The sequence below is a fragment of the Molothrus aeneus genome, chromosome 1 (genome assembly GCF_037042795.1).
Source record: "Molothrus aeneus isolate 106 chromosome 1, BPBGC_Maene_1.0, whole genome shotgun sequence".
NCBI classification, from domain to species: domain Eukaryota; kingdom Metazoa; phylum Chordata; class Aves; order Passeriformes; family Icteridae; genus Molothrus; species Molothrus aeneus.
This window is the reverse complement of record NC_089646.1, coordinates 131,390,286-131,413,777: the sequence shown is the minus strand read 5'-3', so window position 1 is coordinate 131,413,777 and position 23,492 is coordinate 131,390,286. Positions and strand designations below refer to the sequence as shown.

The window sequence follows — 23,492 nt, the reverse complement described above, 5'->3', positions numbered from 1 at the left end:
TCATTTTTGCTTATTCCTGTCAGCAAAATTGTGATTCTTGGGTTAAGTCTAAACTGTCTCACAGTTGGCAATGTTCAGGAAAAAACAGTGATCATGTGCAGGGCAGCTTTGTACTGCAGAGTTGGGATGTGTTTTCCCCAGATGTTAAAAATTCTATATGCATGCTTTTCACAAAGTGCTGCCCAAAAAACTGAATGCCAGAGAAAAAGGAGCTTGATGCATACAGTGGTGAAAGAGTGGTCTGCAGTTTGTGCTGAAAATATTTGTTGAGCCACTTCTTACTACCTAAATGTATGATTCATCTTTAGACATTTTCCAGTTTCACCTGATTTACCTTCTCTGCTGTTCACATTAGCCGAGAGGTTTAATAAATCAGTTTCAGTTCCCTGGCTCTAAAGTAAATAATTTGATACCAGTAAAGAGCATGGGTGTCTTCCTTCTCGTCTGATGCTCAGTTTGGAAATTTCAGGAGGCCTGTTTGGTAACATTTCTTGTTGGTCTGAAGGCTAACCACCATGTGTCTTTGTTAACACAAACGAATTTGTATGGGATATCTTAACTGGGAGCAAGCTGCAGTCTGGAAACCAGGTCAGGACATCCTCAGGTGACACCTGAGATGTGGTGTCTGCTGAACAAACAGCATGCTACTGTTCTGGACATGACTCCATAAAAACAGTGAAAAATTGTCTTCATGTTACCAACTGGCAGTCTCCTTTTTCCACTCTGAAATCTGCTGGAATTTTTTTTTAACAGCATAGAGCTCCAGCTTTCAGGTGTATTACATAGTTTGATGAAGAACTGATCCATGCTCATTCCAAGTAGTCATATGCAATGACTCAAAAATAAATTTTGTGGTTTTTATTGACTGTCTCCCAATAAGCTTTTTGTTTGCTGTCTATAGGACCCTTTACACGTCCTCACCCTGCTCTATGGAGGATGGTTTTTGGTAAGTTTGTGTGTTGTGTTTTGCATTGATTTTGCAGGACCTGCCTTTTTAACTTTCTGATGAATGGAATTGTCACGAAACATAATTGTGTGTCAAACTTGTGTGAATGTTACTTTCCTCCTGCTCCTGAGCAGTTGCTTATAATCTATTCTTAGTTATGTCTGGGAATATCATTGTAATTACTCTGTGTTGGGATGGTGTAAATGAAATCACAAAAAAGGGATCATTCATTCTGATACAGTTTTAATCCTGTTTTGTGCTTCCCAATCTCCTTCCCCCACACCTTTCCTACTGTCAGCTCTTCCAACCTCAGCTACTGCATATACTGTCTGATTTTTAAACACAGTTGAGTAGTTGGTTTCTTTTCATTATTGGCAAAATATGCTGTTTATTTGTTTGCTAAATTGTAGCATTGCATAGGTTAACATTTATTAATATTCTTGACATGTATGTATTCATATTCTTAACTTATTTCATTAAAAGTACTTGTAAAAATCAGTTGCATTTACAGTTCCAAAAATAATTGTTAGCTGCAAAACTCACAAGTGAAATCTTGCTCCTTAAACATCTGAATTACACAGCAAAATCATGAGGAATTTTATTTTCAAATAATTCATGGTTCACAGAGCATATGCTAGACTGCACATTTGCTTATTTTTTAGGCAGACTGAATGTTCCTCTCTCCTGCCACCTTATATCTAAAAATAAGTAGGTTCCCAAAGTAGCTGATTACTCATCTGTTGACATTGAGAGGATACTGCTGATTAGACAGTACTCATTAAACAAACTTGCTTCTTGGAAAGTTTGGGAAACACTACTCCTACTGCAAACACTAGCTCCTACTGCTCACTTCAAGTTTCACCACATGAAGAGTGAAAGGTCATTCTCAATGTTGGTACTGTCAGAGCTTGGCCCCTGTACTTTTGGGAAAAGGCTGCATGCAAAATCAGGAGCAGCATTTTTCCCTGTGTAATTCTCCTTCTTCTGGTGTGGTTCATTTAGCTGTGTTTCAGTTCTCAGACCCCTTCAGTAGAGGAAGGGCAGGACTGGTGCATCCTCAACATTTCCAGATGCACCCTGGCCTGCAGGCTGTGCTTCATTTAGCAGGGTGACATCTGTTGCCCTTGTGTTTTTGGGAGGGACTGCACAGGACCATATAGATACTTCCTATGCATGTGTGTGTCTCTGAACAAAAGAGACTTTCTGGTGCACACTGAGGGCTATCAGCATATGAGTCCTGGTTATAGTTTAAAAGGCCTTTTTAGAATTGCTGCAGTTTATTTTGAATGGCAGATCCAAAGTTTATTTACATTAATCTTTCTGCCTTCCATGACATTGCTGCACGATACATTTGAGGCTCTGGAAAAAGTGTTTGTATGCCTCCTCCAAATGTGGTTTTGGATATCTGGGAGCTTGTGAATAATGTAAAGATATGGTCCTAACAAAAACTTCTGCCCTAGAGCTACACCTAGGACTCAGTTTCTAATAAGTTTTTCTTTTTTTTAAAATAGTCCTTATTCAGACTGGAGGAGAGAAATGGTACTCCTAAATGCAATCATGTTTCATAATTTATAGTGGTGTGAAAAGAAATAATAATCATATTTATCTTTAAAAGGTTCAAGCAGCAAATTTTCCAGCTCACAAAAGTAACTCAGACATGCATTAGTTTATAATTACTCTTTATTAGCAGCGCAGCTCAAAATTGCCAAGTGGCATTATTAAATTGATCTTTATGTTAAAATCTGTGCAAAGGCTTAGGAACTTACATTAGTGAGACCAAGAATACTTAAAGCAAAGGACAGAACTAATGCAATCCTGGATCCTAATGTATTTCTTACTAAGGAGCTTCCTGATCACAGCCTTGTACTACACATGTCTAAATTGATTAGACTGATTTTGTTCATGCAGTTGAGCATGTGTTGTATCACTTGTCACAGGATGGTGTATGAAGGGCTGAGTGCTCAGACATTGCTATCTGACTGGGGTCTCTTCAGCTTTTCTGTGTGTAGCTGCTACATATAGAAATTCATTTGTAGAACAACTGTTTGAAAGCAGCTTTTTGAACTCTGTGTTTCAAGCAGTTTTGTGAGTGAGCATGATTTTAAAACTGAGTCTTTTTTGCAGGTCTCAGTGTGCTCTATTTTCTGTTCCTGGTGTTCGTGCTCTTCCTCAACTTTGAGCAGGTAAAAGCAGTCATGTACTGGCTGGACCCTAATCTTCGATATGCCACAAGGGAAGCAGATATTATGGTATGTATCCATGGCACTTTATTGTACATACTTTAGGCATGTTTTACATGAGTGGGAATGGATAAATCTGAATTTGTTGCCATGAACAGTGCAAGTTTGTGCCTATACTTGACAGTCAACAAGTCCTTTGTGTCAACAATTTATTTACATTGAAATCAGCTGATGTGAAAAAGAGTCTTCTCAGTATATTTTTTTTGGTAATGTAGATGTTTGGATGAGTGTGCAATTTGGAATAAGATATATGTTTGCAGTGGGGTAGCTTTGGGTGCTTTTTAGTAATAGATATGAGGATGGATTCTGAAAATAGACTTAGCAAGGTAGTATCTAAATGAAGCCTGTACGGTATGTGTTCCACATCAGGGTTTTTGATGCCACAGTGCTGCACTCAAAGAGCTTTGGTCTTATCTTGTTGCTCTGAGCTTAGTACATTACTGTTGTGCTATGGAGCTTGTGGAGTACGTGTTTGTATGGCAACTGCAGGACTCTGCTCCCTTCCAGTCAGTCAGCAACTGAGCACTGATGCTGTTACCATTGGGAAATTATTTCCATAGACCATAATCTGGAGTGGCATAGAAAGCCAGGCTTGTTCTTCTGCTCACTGAGCAGCTTGCAAAGAGTTTTCCATACGGAGAATGTTCCCCTTTAGGTGGGGACATGAACACAGGGAGCTGAGCTTGTAAAAGGAGGCCTGGGAGAAGGGTGTGAGTTATGCAGGGAGGCAAGCAGAACACAGTGCGAACAGTTGGGCACCAAGCAGAAGAGGAGGCTGCGTGGGGAGGCAAGAATCACCGATCTTGCCCTCCTCACTATCACATCAAACTACTCCTCACCATCTGACCAACATTCTCCCTTGACCTTGTGTTTGTGCATCTGTCCACCAATGTCATCTGTTGACTGCTAGGTGCTTCTATAGGGCTCATGCCTCATGAGTAGGGAAATTGAATGGCTGTCTTTCACACGTGACAATTTACTGCTTATGCAGACCAAGGCACAGCACCTCATCAGCAGTGGCTGCAAACTCGTGCTCTGTAGCACATGGGGGAATGGAAATCTTTACAGGGCAGTAAGCTCATGTTGGCTGATTGATAGTGAGGGCTGCATGCAGGCTCCTTGCCTGGAAAACTGCATGCTTCAGGTACTGCACCTCAGCCTGTCAGCAGAACATGCTGTGCAGCTCTGGGCTCTGACTTTGGGTTCTGCAAGGAACCTCCTGTGCTGCTGGAGAGGGGAGGGCAGCCTGCCCTTAGGATAGGGGGAGGGCACATGGGTAAATGGAGCCCCAGCACCAGTGTCATTGGTGTTGCTGAGCAACAAAAGGGTGCTGAGACAAGGAGTCTGTTGGTTTGTCAGATTCACCTGGCTCTCCTGTCATTTAAATTAGAAATAGATTCTAGCTAGGGGAGGACTAGTATTACTACTAGCACAGAACCACAGTACAGCAGATTCCCTGAATGTAGCAGTCAGTGGAAACTTGCCCTGGTCTGCTTTGCAATCTAGATATTGTCATTTGAAGTTGGAGTAAATTTTTAAAATGCAGCTGTAATGAAGGCTGCAGCTTGGTCACTTGCACAGGACTAGCAAAGTTGCTTGGGTATAAAAAAAAGTTCAACACGTTTCACTGTATGACTGGAAGAACTGCAGCTGGAAAAATGAGATAGAGAGGAAAAAGCCCCAGTAAAAATAAAAGAAAAAAGCAAGAGCCATGGAAAAAAATCTTACTTTTGAAGTAGCCTCATTGTACACTCATCATAGGTAGCAAGGAGCAAGCACTCATCATGGTGTAGCAAGGAGCCTGAACCTTCTGTGGTGTATTCCTTGCTTCTCATGCTGGCAGAGGAGCCAGTTTCAGTTCTCTTGATGCACTAAAGGTGCAGGTTTACCATCCTTAGAACAGGCCGTGCACCTTTCTCTGGCCAGCAGCACAGGCATGCGCAAGAACGCACCAGCAGTAAGGGTGACTCACAGTAACTGCACAGCTCCTATCATTCCACAGTGGGACTTAGCTGCCTGCTGATAGACAGATTTATATGAAATCGTGCATTCTTCTCTTTGTGGTGGCCAGGATTTAAATCTTTCTCTGCTATCTCGTCTTCAACTTGATTAGTGTTCATTTGTGCAGGATTAGGAATAGTTCTGGACTGAAAGAGAATTCTTTAACAGCACTGAGCAGTACTGCCTTGTCACCTGCAGGTGGCAATATGTATTTTAGGAGGATTGAAGAGCAGAGATTTTTTAAAATGTGTGTTTCCTATAAGAATAGTTCAATTTGTGCCTAGTGATGAGACAGAAGCCCACAATTGCAGCCTCCTGATGGCATACATTTTTTTCTTTCTGGGCAGTGATTTCTAGCACTGGCTGTACAACATATTTTGAGAACCTGGTTCCTTTGTCATTGGTGACTAGAATATTAATTGGTATTCTTAAGGAATCTGCTGCTCATCTGTGAAAAAACATTTGCAAGTTCCCTTTGATCTTCCCATACATTTTTTTTTCAATCCAAGCCTGTGGCTGAATGTCCTCAATATGAATGGGTTCTAGGAAATTGCTTTCATGAGGAAAACAAGACACAAAAGATACTCAAGTAAACGTTGACATGAGTAACATTACATCAGAAACTGAGGAGGATTAGCCACTAATGAGCCACATCTGAATACCAGGCAACATGAATGTGGAGAAAGGTGCTTATTTCAAATCATGATTCCAAAGAAAGGCAAATAAATATTTTCTGGAGTATTTGTTTGCTGGTTTTATTATTATGGATTTTATTGTTTTTGTTGTTTCTCTGTCACTTAGAAAACACATGCTTCTTCAGGCACCAGGGTCCATTCTATTTCCCTTTAAATTAGAGCTGTACTGTGATGGCAGTACTGAGTCTTAATACTGGAAGTTTTCTGCCACAGTTTAGAAGGATAAGAAAATGAAATAATGCTGATTTTAATACCTTGTAATTCCAGGCTTAATGCACTGGATGGAAAGATTTCTTCTTTCTGAAGTTGTGTGTTGTTGGAGTAATTTTGTTCTGGGTTTTTTTCTTTTCATAACAGGAGTATGCAGTGAACTGTCATGTTATCACCTGGGAGAGAATCCTTAGCCACTTTGACATATTTGCTTTTGGACATTTCTGGGGCTGGGCTATGAAGGCTTTGCTGATCCGCAGCTACGGGCTCTGCTGGACTATCAGCATCACCTGGGAGCTCACTGAGGTAGGCCACTTCCATCTTAATTATCAGCAAAGGCAAGAGATGTGCATTGTTCTTGGGGGAAGAGTGAATGTTACTAGAAGGATGGCTCTCTACTTCTCAGTAGAAGTTTACAGTTTAAGTCTTATAAGCCAGATGTTGAGTAATTTATGCAGCTGAACGAGCAGACAACAGCAAGCTGGGGTTTTGTAAGTGATTTTTTACTGCTTGAATAGAAAAGAAGTCTCGGTCAGCTTATTTGTGCCACTCATAATTTATTTTCTGTTGTTATGGGGATCATGCTACTTTTTCTACTTCACATATTTCCTGATTCAGAGCAACTGTTCTCCTTTTTCACCTTGCAATATCTGTGATCTACTCTCTTGGTCCCTCACATGTAACAATATCACACATTGTGTATAGTGATACATAATGTACAAGTGAAATGGAGTTGAGGGATCTTCTTGATGTAAACACCTGAACTTAGTCTTTAAAATCAGTTTTCTTTAAAGCTTGCTGTCTTGAGAATGCTTGGCTTATCTGACAAAGCATTTGTAATTTAGAAGCATAGATAAGGATTTATTCGTCTAAAATTAAATTTTGGGTTTGAAAATCCTGGTGCTGTGAGTTCCTCTTCAAAATGTGTTTTTGTTCTGTGGCATTGAAGGATACTGTGTTTTCTAAGTGATTTTGAAATTGATCAAGATTGGGATTTCACAAGTACCCATTCACAGAAAACACCTCAGCTAGTTATTGTACTAATTTTTTCCTTCTGGAAAATAATGTATTTGGATTTGTTTCACTCATACTCTTACTGTTCATCATACAACCCTTGTCTTCAATTTGATAAAGCATCAGGTGTCTAATATTCCCCTTGTTGGAAGGCAGATTATTGGAACAGATAATGTGTTGGACAAGGTTCAAAATACAGATATGTTATCACCACTCAAATGGATTTTTGATAAATCAGATAATTCAGGAGAGTAATTAGAAACCTCCAGAAGTTATCAGGGAAGTTACTTAGGGATTTAACTGAGTATTTCCTATTAGCATTCATGGATTGCAGCCAGCTCCTTGTTTTGAAATGGGAAGCTTGGCTCATGCTCCATACTTTTGGATTAAAGTTGAGGAACAGGCAGACCTTGGTCTCTCATTGTGAGAAAGCTGCTAGAGAACCTTAGAGGCTGTCAGGCTAACACCTGTGCTCTGGGTCTTGCTGCCTCATTATCTGTTATTTCTGGTGTCTTTGCCTGGATGTTACTGACATTTGTAGGCTATTGCCCCTCTCAGGCTAAATTAATTAAAAATACGAAAGGGAAACTTTACCAGGACAATGAACAACACTGTATCACTTGGTTCCTGAAGAGAAAGTCAAGTTTTCTTTTTTGTAAAGGTTGAAATCCACATAGCTTGGTCAAAGAAAAACAACTGCATTTGATACATTTTTGCAAGAGTTTTCACAGGAATTGTCATTGCCAGTATTAGTCACTGTAATGTACTGTAAGTGAGTCAGAATTCATTCCTGTTGTGTACAGAAAACATCCTTGTTCCTTTTCTCAAATCTGATTGTTTTCAGTACTTTATGCTTACATCTCTGAAGAATAGATACTTTATTACAAAATCATACCAATAATCTTCCACAGCCACACTGTACGTACATTAACTGACAAGAATTGCACTGTGTTTGTGGAGGCAAATTCTTTAGTTTGCTATGTATTTTGTTAATTATCTCCTTGAGTATTGCAGAGGGACTGCTTAACACATGGCTGTCTTGATTTCCTGTCCATAGGTAACTTCTCCAGTCTATTTTTTTTAATTGCAGAGATTTTTCTCATAGAATAAGAAAGTAAATTTATTTTTCTTAAAGGAGAGAGAGGCAGTGAACCTGTTTCTAGCTCTTGGTAAAATATATTTATATCTTGCCTTAACTCTGGCCAGTTGTTCCCCTCACTGCATCAGTGGAGTGGAATGTCCTCTTAACTTCTTGAGCCATTCTGTATTAAATATAGCAGTAAAACTTGCTGAAATGCTGTTGAACTCTTAATATTTTTACGGTCACTAAATTTCCTGAAAATAGAGTTGAAATAAAGAAGTCCTATGTCCTGAACACCGCCATGCTTTAGTACTGGCAGCTTTTACAAATGCATCCATTTTATTTGCTGCATCTTGTTGCTGGTTTAGCAAACATACTAGTTAAAACTATTTAGCAAAAATGAAACAAAGATTCTCTTAATTTTATATTTTAAAGCACAAACCACCTTATTTCCTCCAGGAAATGCAGTTGTTGTGCTTGTTTCATACATTTCTGTTAATGTATTGTGTATCATCTTTGAGAAGCCAAGGGCTGCATGATATCCTTATATACAGCATAGCCTCCACAGGAAACAGTGAGAAGGAAACCTCTGATGCCTTGTGTGATTCTGTTCAAGGCCTTCTGAAGTTCATGGAAGGATGTCCATCAAATTTCAGTGGCTGTGGCTCATGCCCTTTTGAAGTATGCTGTGTACTGAAAAGCTGATTTTTGAATGTGTACTTTAAAAGTGAATTTATATTAAATTTGTGCTGTTCCTCACCCAGAGTCTTTTTGCTGTATTCTATAGCTCTTCTTCATGCACCTTCTGCCTAATTTTGCTGAATGCTGGTGGGATCAAGTCATTTTGGACATCCTGCTTTGTAACGGGGGTGGCATCTGGTTGGGCATGGTAGTTTGTCGTTTCTTGGAGATGAGGACCTATCACTGGGCAAGCTTCAAGTAGGTCTAAATTAAAGCTTGATAAGCATTGTTTTGCATGTAAAAAAATAGCATGGAATCTTCCTGTGCTAACAGTGCTGTAATTTTATTTTATATGTTGAATATCAGTGTCATAGTAATGTTCCTGTATGTATATGTTTTTAAATGTGACTCTGTATATGATTTTCCTTTGCAATTTCAAGTTACAAGCACTGATGCCAATGGACAATACAAAGCAGTAAATTTCAGTTTATTTTGTATGCATAAAACTTTGAGGAAGTCAGGGAGCAAAACAAATTGTGATTGTTTTCTCATCCTATATTTTTAAAGTAGATTTGGGCTCACCTTGGTGAGCCATTAGTGTGGCAATCTGTCAGCACTAGTAATTGCAGTGAGGCATGGGGCTGATGGTACCTGTGCTGTGAATTGCTTTACCTCATTGCTGACCTTCTAAAATAAATGGAGTAATTGTAAAATAAAGAGGCATTTGCTGTGTAAAAGGGCAACAGCTTATGGCCTAGTATGTCAGTTCCTAGCTGTCCAGTTTAGGTTTCTTCCATAGCTTTTTGCCCCTCTCCTGCCTTCTTCCCTGCTAGCTGGTAGCAAGCATGGATATCTGCACATTACCAATGGTAAGCATGAAACAGGGTCAAGTGCAGCAAATTGCCTTGAGAGAGGGAAAAGGAACTCAGATCTTGACTTCCAAATTTGTACCTTGTGTGAATTTCTGTACTGCTTTATTTTTTACCCACAGATTTGTTAATTACTCTAAGAACCATCCAGCCTTTAGTCTGAATTCAGTTCTTCTGCATTTCCATTAGAGTTGATGGTCCTTCTGTCTTTAGAGGGGCTCACTGAAAGTTTAAACAGCAGACTATCTATGGCACAGCTAGTCTTTACTGTCTTTGTGTAATAATCTTTCCTCATGTTCTTTTAAATGCATGAGTAGATTTTTCTGACCTTTAACATGAAGATGCTGCTTCATGAGAATGAGAAGCTTTTGCTTGTGCCCTTTTAGTTTTTCTTTTTTTTTTCCATTTAATAAATACAGATCCTAAAGTTTATAAGGTTCTCCCTAATCTAAGCTCTCTCTAGCCTAGAAGAACACAAATATTGGAATTATCAAGTCTGAGAATTTTTTGGATATTTTTTTTTTGTCTAGAAGGGCCAGAGAAATAACAGGGTGAAAAATGGCTTCTAGTCCTGCTAGTTTTCCTTCAGAAGAGGAAGCTCTGAGTTTTTCTTAGATTCTGTGTCCTTTGGATGCTGTTGCTCATCTGAATTAATATTATCAAAAGCAAGAATCAGTAACACATCAGATGAACATGCATTAAAATTCCCTTTTGAAATGGAATTTAAGGGCTTTTTAGCTTTTAACAGTGTTATCACTCCTCTCCAGGAGGTCCACATGCATCTGCTATCAGAACAGCAGGGCTTGTGTGTGCTGGAGGTGTACTATTATCAAACTGTGGAGCCAGTCCCTAATACAAATAATGAATAATGAATCTGAGAGATTCTTGAAGGATTGATGTCAGTGAGCTCTAGAACAAGGAGTGTTTCGGGTAAGAGCAGTGGCAACATAAACTAGGAAGAAATAGGCTCTAGATTTTCCAAGGAAGTTGCAGAATTGCTGTCCTTGTTTCTTTGTGAAGAGAATGATAAATGTGTTTTGTAGTTAGTTACTGAGTTATTGACTGAGGATAGAGAAGGGCAGACTTTCCTAGCAAAATACACACCTTGACTGAAATGCTTAATAGATTATTTTTCTGAATTCCCCCCTTGCCTGGTACATAGTTGTGTCTGAGAAGATCTCTGCTGACCAAACAAATGTGATTGTTCCTCAGAAACATCAGTAACAGAGCTGTTGCTTTTTTGGTTTTTTTTCCTTCTGGCATATTCCTTGTATTTACTCCATGCATTATTTTTCCCAGGGACATTCACACAACCACAGGGAAGATCAAAAGAGCTGTGTTACAGTTCACCCCAGCCAGCTGGACCTACGTCCGCTGGTTTGACCCAAAGTCTTCATTTCAGAGAGTGGCTGGAGTCTACCTTTTCATGATTATTTGGCAGGTAAGAAATCAATTCTGTGAAATCAGAGCTGCCATCAGCTCAGTTACTTGCTGCCTATGTTGGACTAAAAAATATTCTGATGGACTGTTTGTCTGTTACTGAAGTACACACTTAAATGAAGTGATGATGAGGAATTGGACAGGGCACTTTCATGGGAGTTATGTGGTGGTACAAGAGTGTAATTACAGAATCTGTGGAAAAAGCCAAATGTTACAGATTGCTGTATTGGCTTTTTGGAAATGACACAGATTTAAAAACTGCTAGTCAGTAGAGTTTGATGGTGGATTTTTAATTTATTTTTATTTTATTGTGTTGATGTGACAGGAGATTAAGTTTGGTTTTTGTGGGGGGTGTGTGTTTGTTTGTTTTGCTTTGCTTTTCTTGGATTTTTTTCATTTCCCATTGACTGTTGAACGGATCAGTGATAGTCAGAATACTGTCACTGATCCAGCAGGACTCTATAGTGTGTCACAAATGCTTTAAAATCTTAAAACTAAAACTTCTGTGATTTTAAAAAAAAAATCTTAATTTAGTGTTTTAAAGGAAAACCATAAATATTTGATATAGTTGTTTGAGGGGTTTTTTTAATGTATGATCTCTTCTGCTTTTCTCCCAAAATTGCCTTGGTTATTTGTACTTGATTTAGGATATGCAAGCTATCAGAAGATCTCTACAGGGTGAATTAATGTCTGGTCCCTTAAATAGTTTTGGGGAAGAGAGCAAATACTGTGATAGAGGTTTCTAGGGGAGAATTTTTTGTTTTACTAGTATATTACTTTGCTTGTCCTAGCAAAAGACACAGCTGGAATTCCTTATGTTTTAGTTTCCATATTAATCTTTGCACATTTTCTGTACTAATTCATTAGGAATTATGTAAGTTGAACATTATTAACTAGCTTTTTTTTTGATCTAGCTAACTGAGTTGAACACATTCTTTTTGAAACATATCTTTGTGTTCCAAGCAAGCCACCCTTTAAGCTGGGGGAGAATTCTCTTCATAGGAATCATTACAGCACCCACTGTAAGGTAATTTTTTTGCTTCAGTGTTTTTTTCTGTTTAAAGTAATTTAAGTTCTAGGCATTCAAGAACTACATATAGTTTGTGAATAAGTATGGCACATTTCACAAATGTATGCTTTTGCCACCGTAAAATGCAAAACAATAATCTCTTGTCAATAAAATGTATTTCCTCACAAATAAACTAATGAGGTAAAATGTACATAACAACTGTTGCCATAGGGATGCAAAGCCAGTCTGTTCCTTCTCCTGTTTGTGTAGCATCTCCCTGTTTTGTGAGGTAGCTGCATATGTTATCCTTGAGGACTGCATGTGAAAGTATTCAAGTTAATGAGTCAGGTGCTCCCAAAAGTGTAGATGAGGAAAACCAGAGCTGTTGATTTTTCTAACAGCTCCTGATTGTGATTGAGGAGTAGCTTATTGTGAGAACAGAGCAATATTTATGCAGCATTGACAGCTGTATAGGAACATGAATCTGTTTTTGGTCATGGGTGCTGTTTTACCTTGTTAGCAAAGTTCCTTAATTTTCTTTTTTTCCCCATTCCATGTTTGGAGGTAGACAGAATGCACACAGATCTGAATTTAGAAGCAGAGAATTCCCTGTTCATGTCCAAAGTGATGTTACATTGGACAGTTAAATGGCAGCCATGAATTGGTTTATTCCTCAAATAGTCTCTTAAGTTATGTGCAGTGATTTCACACTATTAATTAAATCACCCAAAATACCCTGTGAGCTCTTGTATAGGTGAATTTGTATGTTTTTTTTTTCCTTTGTAGCACTTGCACTCCTGTAAAAGTCTTTATTCTTTAGCAGTCCTTGTATTGTTGGAGTAATAACACTTGTCTTCTCCATCTGTCAGTAGAAATCAGAACCTGAGAACAGAAACTTTGATTCCACTTCTTTGGAATTCCCCTCTCAAAACTCCTAAATTTCTGGAGCATAAAGAGCAGAGCAGAATGGCCTCCATACTGTTTTCAGAATAGTGAAAAATTTTACTGTTCTTGAGAGGAAAACATGCTAGTGGTTAGACCATTCAAACATAATATGGAATAGCCATATTCTTTAAAGATTCAAGCCCACATTTCTCAAGAAAATGTGGTTGTTAATAAATAAAAGATGAACTGTGGAAAAAAAGGAGGCATTCTCTAGTTCTTTTGAAACTGTTGCAGTTTTTCTATAAGAATTGGAGACTCTGTAGAGGCAGGAGACAAATGTTGCTAGCCTACTAGTTTGGGTACTTTCTCAATCCTTCCTCTCAGGATTGTTTTCTGTGTTGTCTCAAGATATTTGATATATATGATAATCTCTCCTATTAGAATTGAAGCCATGTGGTAGACATCCAGAATGATTGCATGTGAATTTAACCATCAGCACTTCATTTTCACTATAGATACATCTGTAACATAATTTTTTTTTCTAAATGTAAATATTCTGAGGACTTTCAATTTCACTGAAGAATTTTCTTTCTTCCCTTCTCAGGCAATACTATGCTTACCTCACAGACACACAGTGCAAGAGGGTGGGAACTCAGTGCTGGGTGTTTGGGTAAGTGTTCTTGCTGCATTCCTAGGAAGCACTTGGACAAGTGTCAAGGATGGGTCCAGCACAGGAACAGGCAGTTCCCATGAAGCCTTGTCTTGTTTTGGTTTTGCAAGTTCAGAGGAAAGGGAGATTCTGAATTTGGAGGAAGAACATGGGAAGTAATGGAGTAAGGACAACAGAAGGAATAACTAGGAGCTGGTGGATAAAGCTAGGCTCTTTCAAAGTACCATTGGCCTTTCTGCCCATATTCTTAGTCAGGTGAGAAGGAAAAAGCTCTTACCTCTACAGCTTGATGGCTGTGAGGGTGAAGTTTCCCTGGCTGCCAAGGTGGGCATTGCTGCTGTTAGCAGCATCACAGCAGAGGACAGTGAAACAAGCCATGGTTATCCACTGTTTCTGTGAGTGTACTATGAGCCATGGTGACCTTGACTGCAATCTCTTTTTCTCTTAGAGAATACCTTTAAATGAAGAGTTTGCACGGTTGCTTCTGAAAAATTGTTAAGGACTACAGAACCCATCATCCTTGGTCCAAAGCTCTCACTGAACACATTAATGTAACATGTGTCAAAAAATAGATACCCAAATATGTCTGCAGGATTGCTTCTATTGTCTACTCCAATAGAACATTCACCCACAGTCTGATCTAATAGTGGGAAGTGGTATGGAATAAGTATTCTCCTTCCTACTGCTTACTTCTGTAATCTGCTAGAAACAACAGAGCATCACTAGGAATTCCTGTTGATTGCAGAAAAAGATGAAATCTTCTAGTAATGTAACTATCTAGAATATAATTTCTGAAGCAATTAAAAGAAGTATATGGAACATTCATTTCTGTGGTAACCAAGACACTTCGAAAGGCACAAATGGGATTTTAAGCAGCCTAACTATGGATATAATTAAAATTAGTGCCTTTCATTAGTACAAAACTGTTTCCTTTCAACTTGACATAACTATTGCATCACTCTTGTTAGATATAAAGTGATGTAAAGCATGAACAAGGTCAGTGCAACAGTCTTGCTGAAATTGCACTATTTTCATTAAGATGAAGCCTTTCAAAAAGGAAAATCTGTTAGAATGTTACAAGACCATTTTGCTTGAAAGAAAACTTACCATATTTATTTTTATGGAGTGCTCTCATTCCCCTTTAGTAGGACACTAACACCCTTCACTGTTAGCATCCTTCTTTCTCTTTTCATCAGCTATAATAGCTTTCCTATTGTAAAATGTGCTTAACCCAAGTATTCTTGACAGGAATAACAGAATGTATAAGTTCAGGGCAAACAGCTATATTTTTGGAGTCCTTATTAAAAATAGCCTATTGTTTTGTTTATGCCTTTGAGTGTATCATAACCCTGTGCTTGTTTCCTGACAGTGGTCTTTCTTTTCCCACTCTGGTTTCATGATTTCTTACTCTGCAGCTAGATCAGTAAGAATAATATAAAACCAAGAAGGAAAAATAGTTACTAAAGAGAATAATACTGCTCTCAATTTTTTGTTAATATGCATCTCATTGATTTGTGTATTGGTCAGTTGGGTGTTACTGCCACATTTTTAAGTTTGGCCCCATTTATCATGCTGGAAGTCACATTGAATAGTACAAGGAAAGCTGTGATTTATTACTTATACCAGGACCATCTCTGCAATGCCAGTGATTTAGTCAAGCACACATTTTCCTTCCTCTTTTGTGGGGGAAACTGGGTCTTCCCTGAAAGGCAGTAGTGCCATTTTTTTGTGAACTGGTTATTGAGAGTGCTGGTAGGGAATGTGTCCTGCAGTGTCAAGCTTGGGAAAGTAGAACACTTGATGTGATGTTAAGTGTGTCTGCACATGGGTGAGGAGGAGTTTTCATGCATTGCTCAGATGTACAACCTTAAAGCCTCTACTGAGCAAGCTAACTATTACACTTTAAATTTAATAGTGTTTTTCATTATTTGCTTCAGATTGAGGTGAGTCAATTTCCTGCACTTTTAATGCAGGTTTTTAGTGTCACTTTTCTACACTTGTATTGTTAAACCTACCTAATTTTCTCTTCAGGACCTATACAAACTAGATTTATTTTCATGGCAAACAATAGAAACTTTGGATTCGTAAACAAGTAGTGGAAAAGCCTTCATAGCGTTGAACCTGAAAAGATGTAAACACCTGGTAGCAGAGAGAGAGAGATTGAGATACTTGTTTTGATCCTTTTAATGTCAGAGAGGAAAGTAAAAACTGCATTTTTTCCTCTCACATTTCTCCCCAAATCCTCTGCGGCTGTTGTGTGGACCTGAGTTTACAGATAAACCAGAGCAACTGCATGGGTTCTCAGAGAATTTGAAATGTTGTTTCATATGAATTTTCTCATATGTGAAAATATGGGAAATACATGTGAAGCAAACAAACTAGACAATTTAGAATTGTAGTAAATTTACATCTAGTAGAGAAATAAACAAAGCTCAGTTCTAGTTCATCCATCGAGGGAGTCTGTTGGGTGTTCAGCATGGAAAAGAAATTCATACGTGGTGAGAACTGAAGCACAGTGGTAGGCACAATTGAAGATTCTCTGCTATTGGCACACACTCCTTGTTCCCTTGAGCCCCATGGAACAGTGAACTGCCAGTCAATCACTTTTTGTGTGCTGTTTATGCTGAGAAAAGTATAGATAGAAAATTGCATTTGTCAGAGTTTCAGTTAATGGTGGTGTCAGGGAGGTGAGTGCTCACTAGAGGGTAGTGCTTGTTTAGAGCTGACAGTCTGGGGTCGGAGTTGTGAACATGTGAGTTAAATCCTTAGTGGTTTTAATCACTCTCCTTCCTGCTTTCATTTATCCACAGGGTAATTGCCTTCCTTGAAGCTATTGTGTGCATCAAGTTTGGACAAGATCTTTTTTCCAAAACACAAATACTGTATGTTGTGTTTTGGCTTCTCTGTGTGGTAAGTGAAATTTCTCATGTGAAACATAAAGCATGACAAAAGCATTGAAAGCATCTAAATAGCTTCCTCTCTGGAACATTGGCAGCAGGGGATCATTGTGGGGCAATGCTGGTAAAAGAGCCTTATGCATGTCCTAGTAAAAACAAATGCTAGATGGCTTAGAACTCACATTGAAGGGACTAGAATAACTTCTCATTTCTTGACATTACAGATTACTGGTGCTTAACAATGAAACAAACAGTAGTTATAGGAAGCTTTATCTTTATGAGAGATGATGTCAGTTTGATTGAGCCTAGCTTTGGTGGGGCTTGCTGTAGTGCCTGCTGGAAATGAACAGGAGTTAATGGATAGTGTTAATAAGCAATGTGTGTTGTGCCACACTGAAGTCTTACAACTACATAAACAACCCTCATTTATCAAGCAAATCATTCTCACTAAGCCTGTAACTTTCTGTACTTCAGTGTGATTACTGCAAATGCAGCATGAAATGCCCATTTTATAACAGTAAATGGACGTTTGTCTTGCCAGATTTGTAACTCTGATGCCAAGCACATTTTTCACAGTCAGTGAAAAAGAAGCCATTTATAATGGGCTGACAGATAAATACTTCTCCCTTCTAATTGGGAACACAGTTTGAACAGGTGATGGGGAGTCAGAATTTATTGTTCTCTTATTTAGCCTGGTGATTTTATTCCTGCTACTTTAGAGAAGTACTGAATTGCTTCTCAGATCAGAGTACCATGAAACCGAGTATGTAACCTAGCCTGAAGCATGGGGCAGAGAAGGAGAATTTGGTTTTCTCCCAGTCTGGTGGTTCCTGTTAATATACCTACAAGTGCCTACCAGCCCTTGTGTGATGACTGTACAGAGTGTGGACAGAAATCCTGCTGGCAGTGTTTCCTGTGGGTGATCTGGATGTATTTTTGGGCTTCCATTGAGAATTGTTCTGCATACCCCATGGTGGCAGGCTCTGTGTGTAGCTTGAAGTTGACACATGAGTCTTACTGATCCTGACAAAAGATGCAGGGAGAAACAGAGCATGTAAGTCTAAATGTGGCATCTCCAGGGACTCTGAGACTTTGAATCAGCAAGGAATTTGGAAAAAGTTTTACAGATTGTTTTTCTTGTTGTTCTTTTTCTTCTCCACCCTTGTTTAGGCCTTTACAACTTTCCTGTGTTTATATGGAATGGTTTGGTATGCAGAGTACTACGGCCACCGAGAAAAGGTACTTATATAAAAGAAGCCTGGCTTTTTTTCATTCCAGAGTTAAGACTCCAAAGCTCCTAGATTTTGGAATTCTTTACCAGAGTTAGCATAAATAGGGATAAGGGGGGGATGGTCTAGAGTGTAACTGAAGTCAAGAGAAAGAACTCTGAATTCAGCAGGCCTTGGACAGATCCCAAATTACACTGTGGTTTCTAAAGAATGCTGTCCTCTTAGTTACTCAAAATGAGGTCGTAATTTTAGCACAGCGTTCAAGGATGAATGGTTAGCTAATGTTCCCATTGTACAGGTGGAATGCTAGGGGAATATTAAGAATACTTGGTTACACAACAGATCACGTGGCAAGTGGTGAGTTCCTACTGTATCATCTATGTGGTGCCTTCTAACTAGGAAGGGAAAAGTCCAAAGTACTGTCTGAATGTTTTATGAGGACTTCTGCTACAGTTTCTAAGTCCATTTGCACGTGGGAGGAGTACTGATAACATGAATCACCAGCATTCCAATGACATGTGTCCTTGTTTTGCAGACCTTATCAGAAAGTGAAGACAGTCCATACAGTCCAGATGCTTCCTGGCTTCATTCTAAATTCAGCAGAGGTATTGGTACTTCTGTAGCTGTATTCCTGAAATGGTATAATTAAGGCTCAGCTCTAGAAAATGAGGCTTGAGAAACTTACCTAGTTTCAGCTGGACTTGTTTTAACATCTCTGCAGGACCAATGCAGATAAATCATCTACAGAGCTATTTTTCTTTGCTCACTTTTAAATTCTGATTCTTGGAAATGGATTTATTTTTTAATGTGTCAACTGATTTTTTTCTGCTGTTACTCCAGGCCACTATTGTAGGTGTTGGGCATTATGCATTTCATAACTGTTGTGAGCAGGTTTTCTCTCTGAGCATTGCATGTTTGATTTGCTGTACTTTTATTTCTTCTTGCTAAGAAATAGTCAGCAATGGGCCCTGGAGCTTGTGTTCTTACTGACTTTTGCCTTGTCAGTGCAGTCCTGATGGTCATAAGCAGCTTTCTCTGCACTAAGCAAAGGCAGCTTCTTTCTGACTTCTTTTCCCTACACTAGAGGTCAATTATCTGCCTCCTCCATAGGCTTTGTGATGTGGTCTTGCTTATTGAACATATATCAGAAATTCACACCTGGAAGTTATCTGTCAGAGTTTGTGTTCCAGGTGTTTGTAAAATTAAAAATATTTCTTATTTATCATAAGCTTGAAAAGCAGCTAAAACAGATCTTCTTTATATTTCATACATTATTTTTCTGGATGTTTATTCTCAGTTTAGTAAATTTGTGGAATTTTAGATTTTGGAGAAAAATGATTTGTACTCAGAATGTTTTTTTCCATTTATGCATGCTGGAAAAATCTGACTTAAAACCCCCTTCTCTGTAGCTTCCTGTTACTTCAATAATTACAGGCTTCAAGCTTCTTTCACATTTTGTTCTTGATTTCTTGTTTTGGTGCCCACTGCCTCCCATTTTTTTCTCAGAATAAAACATATTCTGTCATTTGAAAGACTGAAGTCCAGACGTGTACTCTTAAAAGACTTTGCTTAAAGTCTTATTTAAGACTTTACTTAAATAATTCTTGCTTTTATTTAAGACTTTGCTTAAATAAATCTTAATTTCTGCCACTAACAAAAATGGGGAAGTTTAATTATTGATATGATTTAAATTGGAAGATGTTTCACCACTGTACTCTGCTATAGCAAACTTCAAGTTGTTTTTTTTTTGGGGGGGGGGCGGGGGAAGAATTTTACAGGAGTCTTAAGAATTGCTTTAAAAAAACTAGGCCACTAGATGGAGTACAAGTATCAACCAATTTGTATTAGCCTGAAATAATCCATACTGTTAACACTGTAGCTCTAAAAAGCCTTACTGCCTTTCAGATAGGAGCTTGACAATGTCACCTAAATATATATATATATGTATTAAATAGATATTTATTTCTCAGCAGGTGCTGACAATAGTCCACCAAAACATTCAGTCAATAGTGAAAGCCATTCATCTAGAAGGAGGAATCGACACTCCAAATCAAAAGTATCAAATGGAATTGGCAAGAAATAAGAGTGGTATCTAAAGATATCCTACAGTGTGACCAGAAGTGACAAAGAAGATCAGACCTGGCTCTGAATTACCAAATGGAAGATTGATTTTTAAATTAAAGTAAAAAAGGAGATGTTGAAGAGAAGGATGATGAAGATGGAGCCACCAGTGTAGTGCAGATTGTTGCCTGATGACACTTGCCATTCACTGATATAAATTGTTGCCTGATGACACTTGCCATTCACTGATTTATATCTAGTTTCATCAGTAGGTGGCATCAAAAGTTCATGAGGGGTATACTGGAAAAAAATGTTGTTTTATCATAGCAGGTACTCCCTGTTTTGTTTTCAGGTGTTGCAAGGCCATTTTTAATAGATTAGTTGAGGACTTCAACCCAAAGGTTAGTAAACTGATAGTGAGTTGGTGTAGTTGACAGAATTTTTTTTGGTCTGGTTTATTGTGTTGTTTTCTAGAAGAGTATGCAACCCTTTGACTAAAAGCAGCTCTGCCCTTCCTTCTCAGTCTCACAACAAAACTTTCCCATGCAACTGTTAGTAAGTATTTAAAAATTTCATATTGCTTGCTTTTATTTAAAGGCTCTTTAGGCCTTATGTCAGGGTTTAACCAGGAAGGAAATGGGTCCAGGTTTCTTGTAAAGGATGTGAAATTGATTTTCAAACACAGGGATTTTTTTGTTCTACATTGTCCTCCTGCTTGAGTCATACACATTCAATTTTTAAAAGTTTTTAAAATACATATATAAAAATCTGCTTCATAGTAGATGGCCATGCCTCCTGTCCTCAGTGACAAAGGTCTTGTTATTTCATTGTTTTTCCTCCTCTACTGTAGTGTGTTTTGCATTTTCAAGTGTAAATATGTCTTTTTTTCATCTGTGCCACATTGTGTGCAATCTTTCTTCCTACTTCTATTTGCTTCCATCCTAGCTAACCCAGAAATCCTATTGTCTTCAGACTGATATCAGAAACTGCTTTGAAGGCTCAGATGCCCTACTGAGCTTGGTGATAAGGCAGTTTTTTGCTGAAGCTGAGTTGCTTACTATCTCCATAAACACAATTATTTGTGAAGACTTGCGGTAGTGTTTGGTGTCTGAGAGGCAGCATGATGTGATAGAGCTCATTGCTTTGGTGTTTCCTGTCATGCATCAGATACTCAAAAGCAAAGTCTCTCTTTTCTTTCTTGCAATTTGTTTTTTGTTTTTTTTTTTTTTGAGAGGGGTGATTTACTTTTTGTCTGAGTGTTCTTTTGGGTTTTTTTTAATATATTAATTGTGACATCTAGCAAAGTGGATCATTCTCCAGCAGTGAATGTAATGATTAAGTCAAGAGGTAAGCAATCATGAGCAATCAGTTTCTGTATTAAGTTATCAAAATGTTTTAGTGCCAATTAAATTTTGGGATTCAAGGCATTCAGAGGGGTAGGTAGCTTAAGCAAGGATAAGTGATACCCATTAGTTACTTAGTCTTTATGAGAAAATAGGATTTGCTTTTTCTTTGACTAATGTTACTGTGATTTGCCACAGGCTAGGTACTAAAGAAAAAATGCAGCAGAGACTTTTATGCAAGTGTATGATACTGTAAATAGAAGAAAGTATCCTGTGTAATCCATCAGTTCCTATGTGCCACAGATTATCAATGTTTTCAATGCACTTAAGTGTTGCTGCTGAGCTCTTCAGAGGCCTTTAATTTCCTACCCTGCTTTTCAATCAAACATGGAGTGTACAGCTTGGAAAGTAATGTAGTACGAGCTGCTGTATCATCATTGCCACAGTGACATTTAATGTTACATGAAGAAATATGTTAGGAAGACTTTCAAGCTCTCCTACAACTACTTGGTTTTTATTCATACTATAGCAATTCCATATATTGCCTTTGTATTTGTAATGTACTACATATTGATGAATGTATTTGTAGATTTCTTTGGATACTGAGACATGTTATTTCTTTTATTTCCTTGGTTAAAAACTCAGTCTGTGCAAGACTGAAGAATGGCATTGTAAATTTTCTATTGATTCAATACCAAAGCAAGAGATTTGAAATCTAATGGTTTGGGTATTTTAAGTACTGTGGTTTTCCAGTGTGAGAGCCTATTTTGTACTTGCAAGGGGCATACACACCAACTATGTATACAAAGCTTACATGTGTAAACAGATGCTGAAGTACGTCATCTACCTGCCTTGGGGACAAGCACATGTTTTGTACATGTAGGTCTGGTGCTCACATTGCTGAACTGCACCCTAAAAATACTGGAAAGAGAAATATTGAAGTGTCATCTTGATGGAAGCTGACTTCTGTACACTATTACAACAGCTTTGTTCTGAAAAAATGTTGTTTGACAACACATTTAAATTATTTCCAATTAAGTCTTTTTACTTTAAATGTTTGTGTTTGGTTGGGTTTTTTTGGTTGTTGTGTGGTGTTTCATTTGGGGGGGGTTGGGAGGGTGTTGGTTGTTTGGGTTTTTTAGTTATTTGTTTTGGGGGTGTTTTGGGGGTTTTTTGGTTTTTTTTAGTTGGTGGTTTGGGTTTTTTTTCTTGTGTTTTTGGGGTTTTTTCTTTCTTTACTTTAAAAGAGAGATTGCTAGGGAAAAGGGAAACATAAGTAAACTATTCAAGTGCTGCTTGGTAAATGGCACTTTATCTCCTCTATCAGCAGTTCTGGCTGGAATTCTCATGTGTTCTTACAAGTCCTCCACTGTCTGACAACTGTATTTTCAGCCCATCTCTTTGGATGTGAGCTTTGCACTGGAAGGCATTGGAAAGGTGCTTTTGATCACTGCTGTAAAATTAGTGATCTCAGTTTTATCAGCTACTGTGCTGTTGCTGAATTCTGTATGTGTGTAACACCTATAAATGACAAATCACTGAGCTGTTTAGCAACAAGCATCCATGTGTGAGTTCTGCTGCTTGAACAGTGTTTTGTAACAGTCATGGATGTGCTGTCCTGTTTTAAACTACTTGTTCTGCCACAACCTCTCATTCCTGCTTTCCTGCTTCTGATATTCTTTCCTTTCTCTGTCCTCCAGTAATCTCCCTTGCTGCTGTGGAGTGATTGGAGTTGGCCCTCCAGAGGCTGTCCATCAATGTCAGTCACAGAAGGGAGGCTAATTTGAGGCAGCGTGGTGTAAGCAGAGGGTAGTGGCAAGAACTCGAAGTAGTAGATTAAATAAAAATTGAGAGTTTAAAAATAGATTTATACAATGAATCAGAGCTCATGTTGACTACTGAATTCCACTATTAAGGTTGCTGCATGGATCATACACCACATCTTATTAAATATTTTGAGCGTGGCTTTAACCAATTCTTTTGTTACTCTTCTGTGAAGATCATCATTTGATGTTCCAGCTGTTAAAACTTTTTTTTAACTTTATCACAAGAGGACACAGATGTTACCACATGTTTAATAATTTTTGAATAGAATTGATTTGTATTGATTGCAAAGTATTGTATTTTGCAATAATTGTGTAAATCAACCCATGGCACTGGAATGTGTGTTTGTCTGTACCTATAAGGCATGGGAAATTGACATATTGCCTTTAGAAGCTCT

At 38.3% G+C, this 23,492-nt stretch overlaps 1 protein-coding gene across 2 annotated transcripts in view; it reads left to right on the top strand.

Moving 5' to 3' along the window:
• The window catches only part of PTDSS1 (phosphatidylserine synthase 1), a 29,467-nt gene extending 6,221 nt beyond the window's left edge, over positions 1 to 23,246 (top strand). The window contains exons 3-13 of one of the 2 annotated variants that reach the window (XM_066565121.1): positions 902 to 946; positions 3,071 to 3,195; positions 6,240 to 6,398; positions 8,975 to 9,126; positions 11,037 to 11,178; positions 12,092 to 12,204; positions 13,676 to 13,741; positions 16,552 to 16,651; positions 17,809 to 17,877; positions 18,403 to 18,472; positions 19,841 to 23,246. In XM_066565121.1, the coding sequence (XP_066421218.1) occupies positions 902 to 946; positions 3,071 to 3,195; positions 6,240 to 6,398; positions 8,975 to 9,126; positions 11,037 to 11,178; positions 12,092 to 12,204; positions 13,676 to 13,741; positions 16,552 to 16,651; positions 17,809 to 17,877; positions 18,403 to 18,472; positions 19,841 to 19,950 (1,151 nt within the window). In that variant the 3' untranslated portion in view covers positions 19,951 to 23,246. Of the gene's footprint in view, positions 1 to 901; positions 947 to 3,070; positions 3,196 to 6,239; positions 6,399 to 8,974; positions 9,127 to 11,036; positions 11,179 to 12,091; positions 12,205 to 13,675; positions 13,742 to 16,551; positions 16,652 to 17,808; positions 17,878 to 18,402; positions 18,473 to 19,837 lie in introns of both variants that reach the window. The other variant, XM_066565112.1, reaches the window with a different exon arrangement.
• Positions 23,247 to 23,492: the final 246 nt, after the last annotated feature.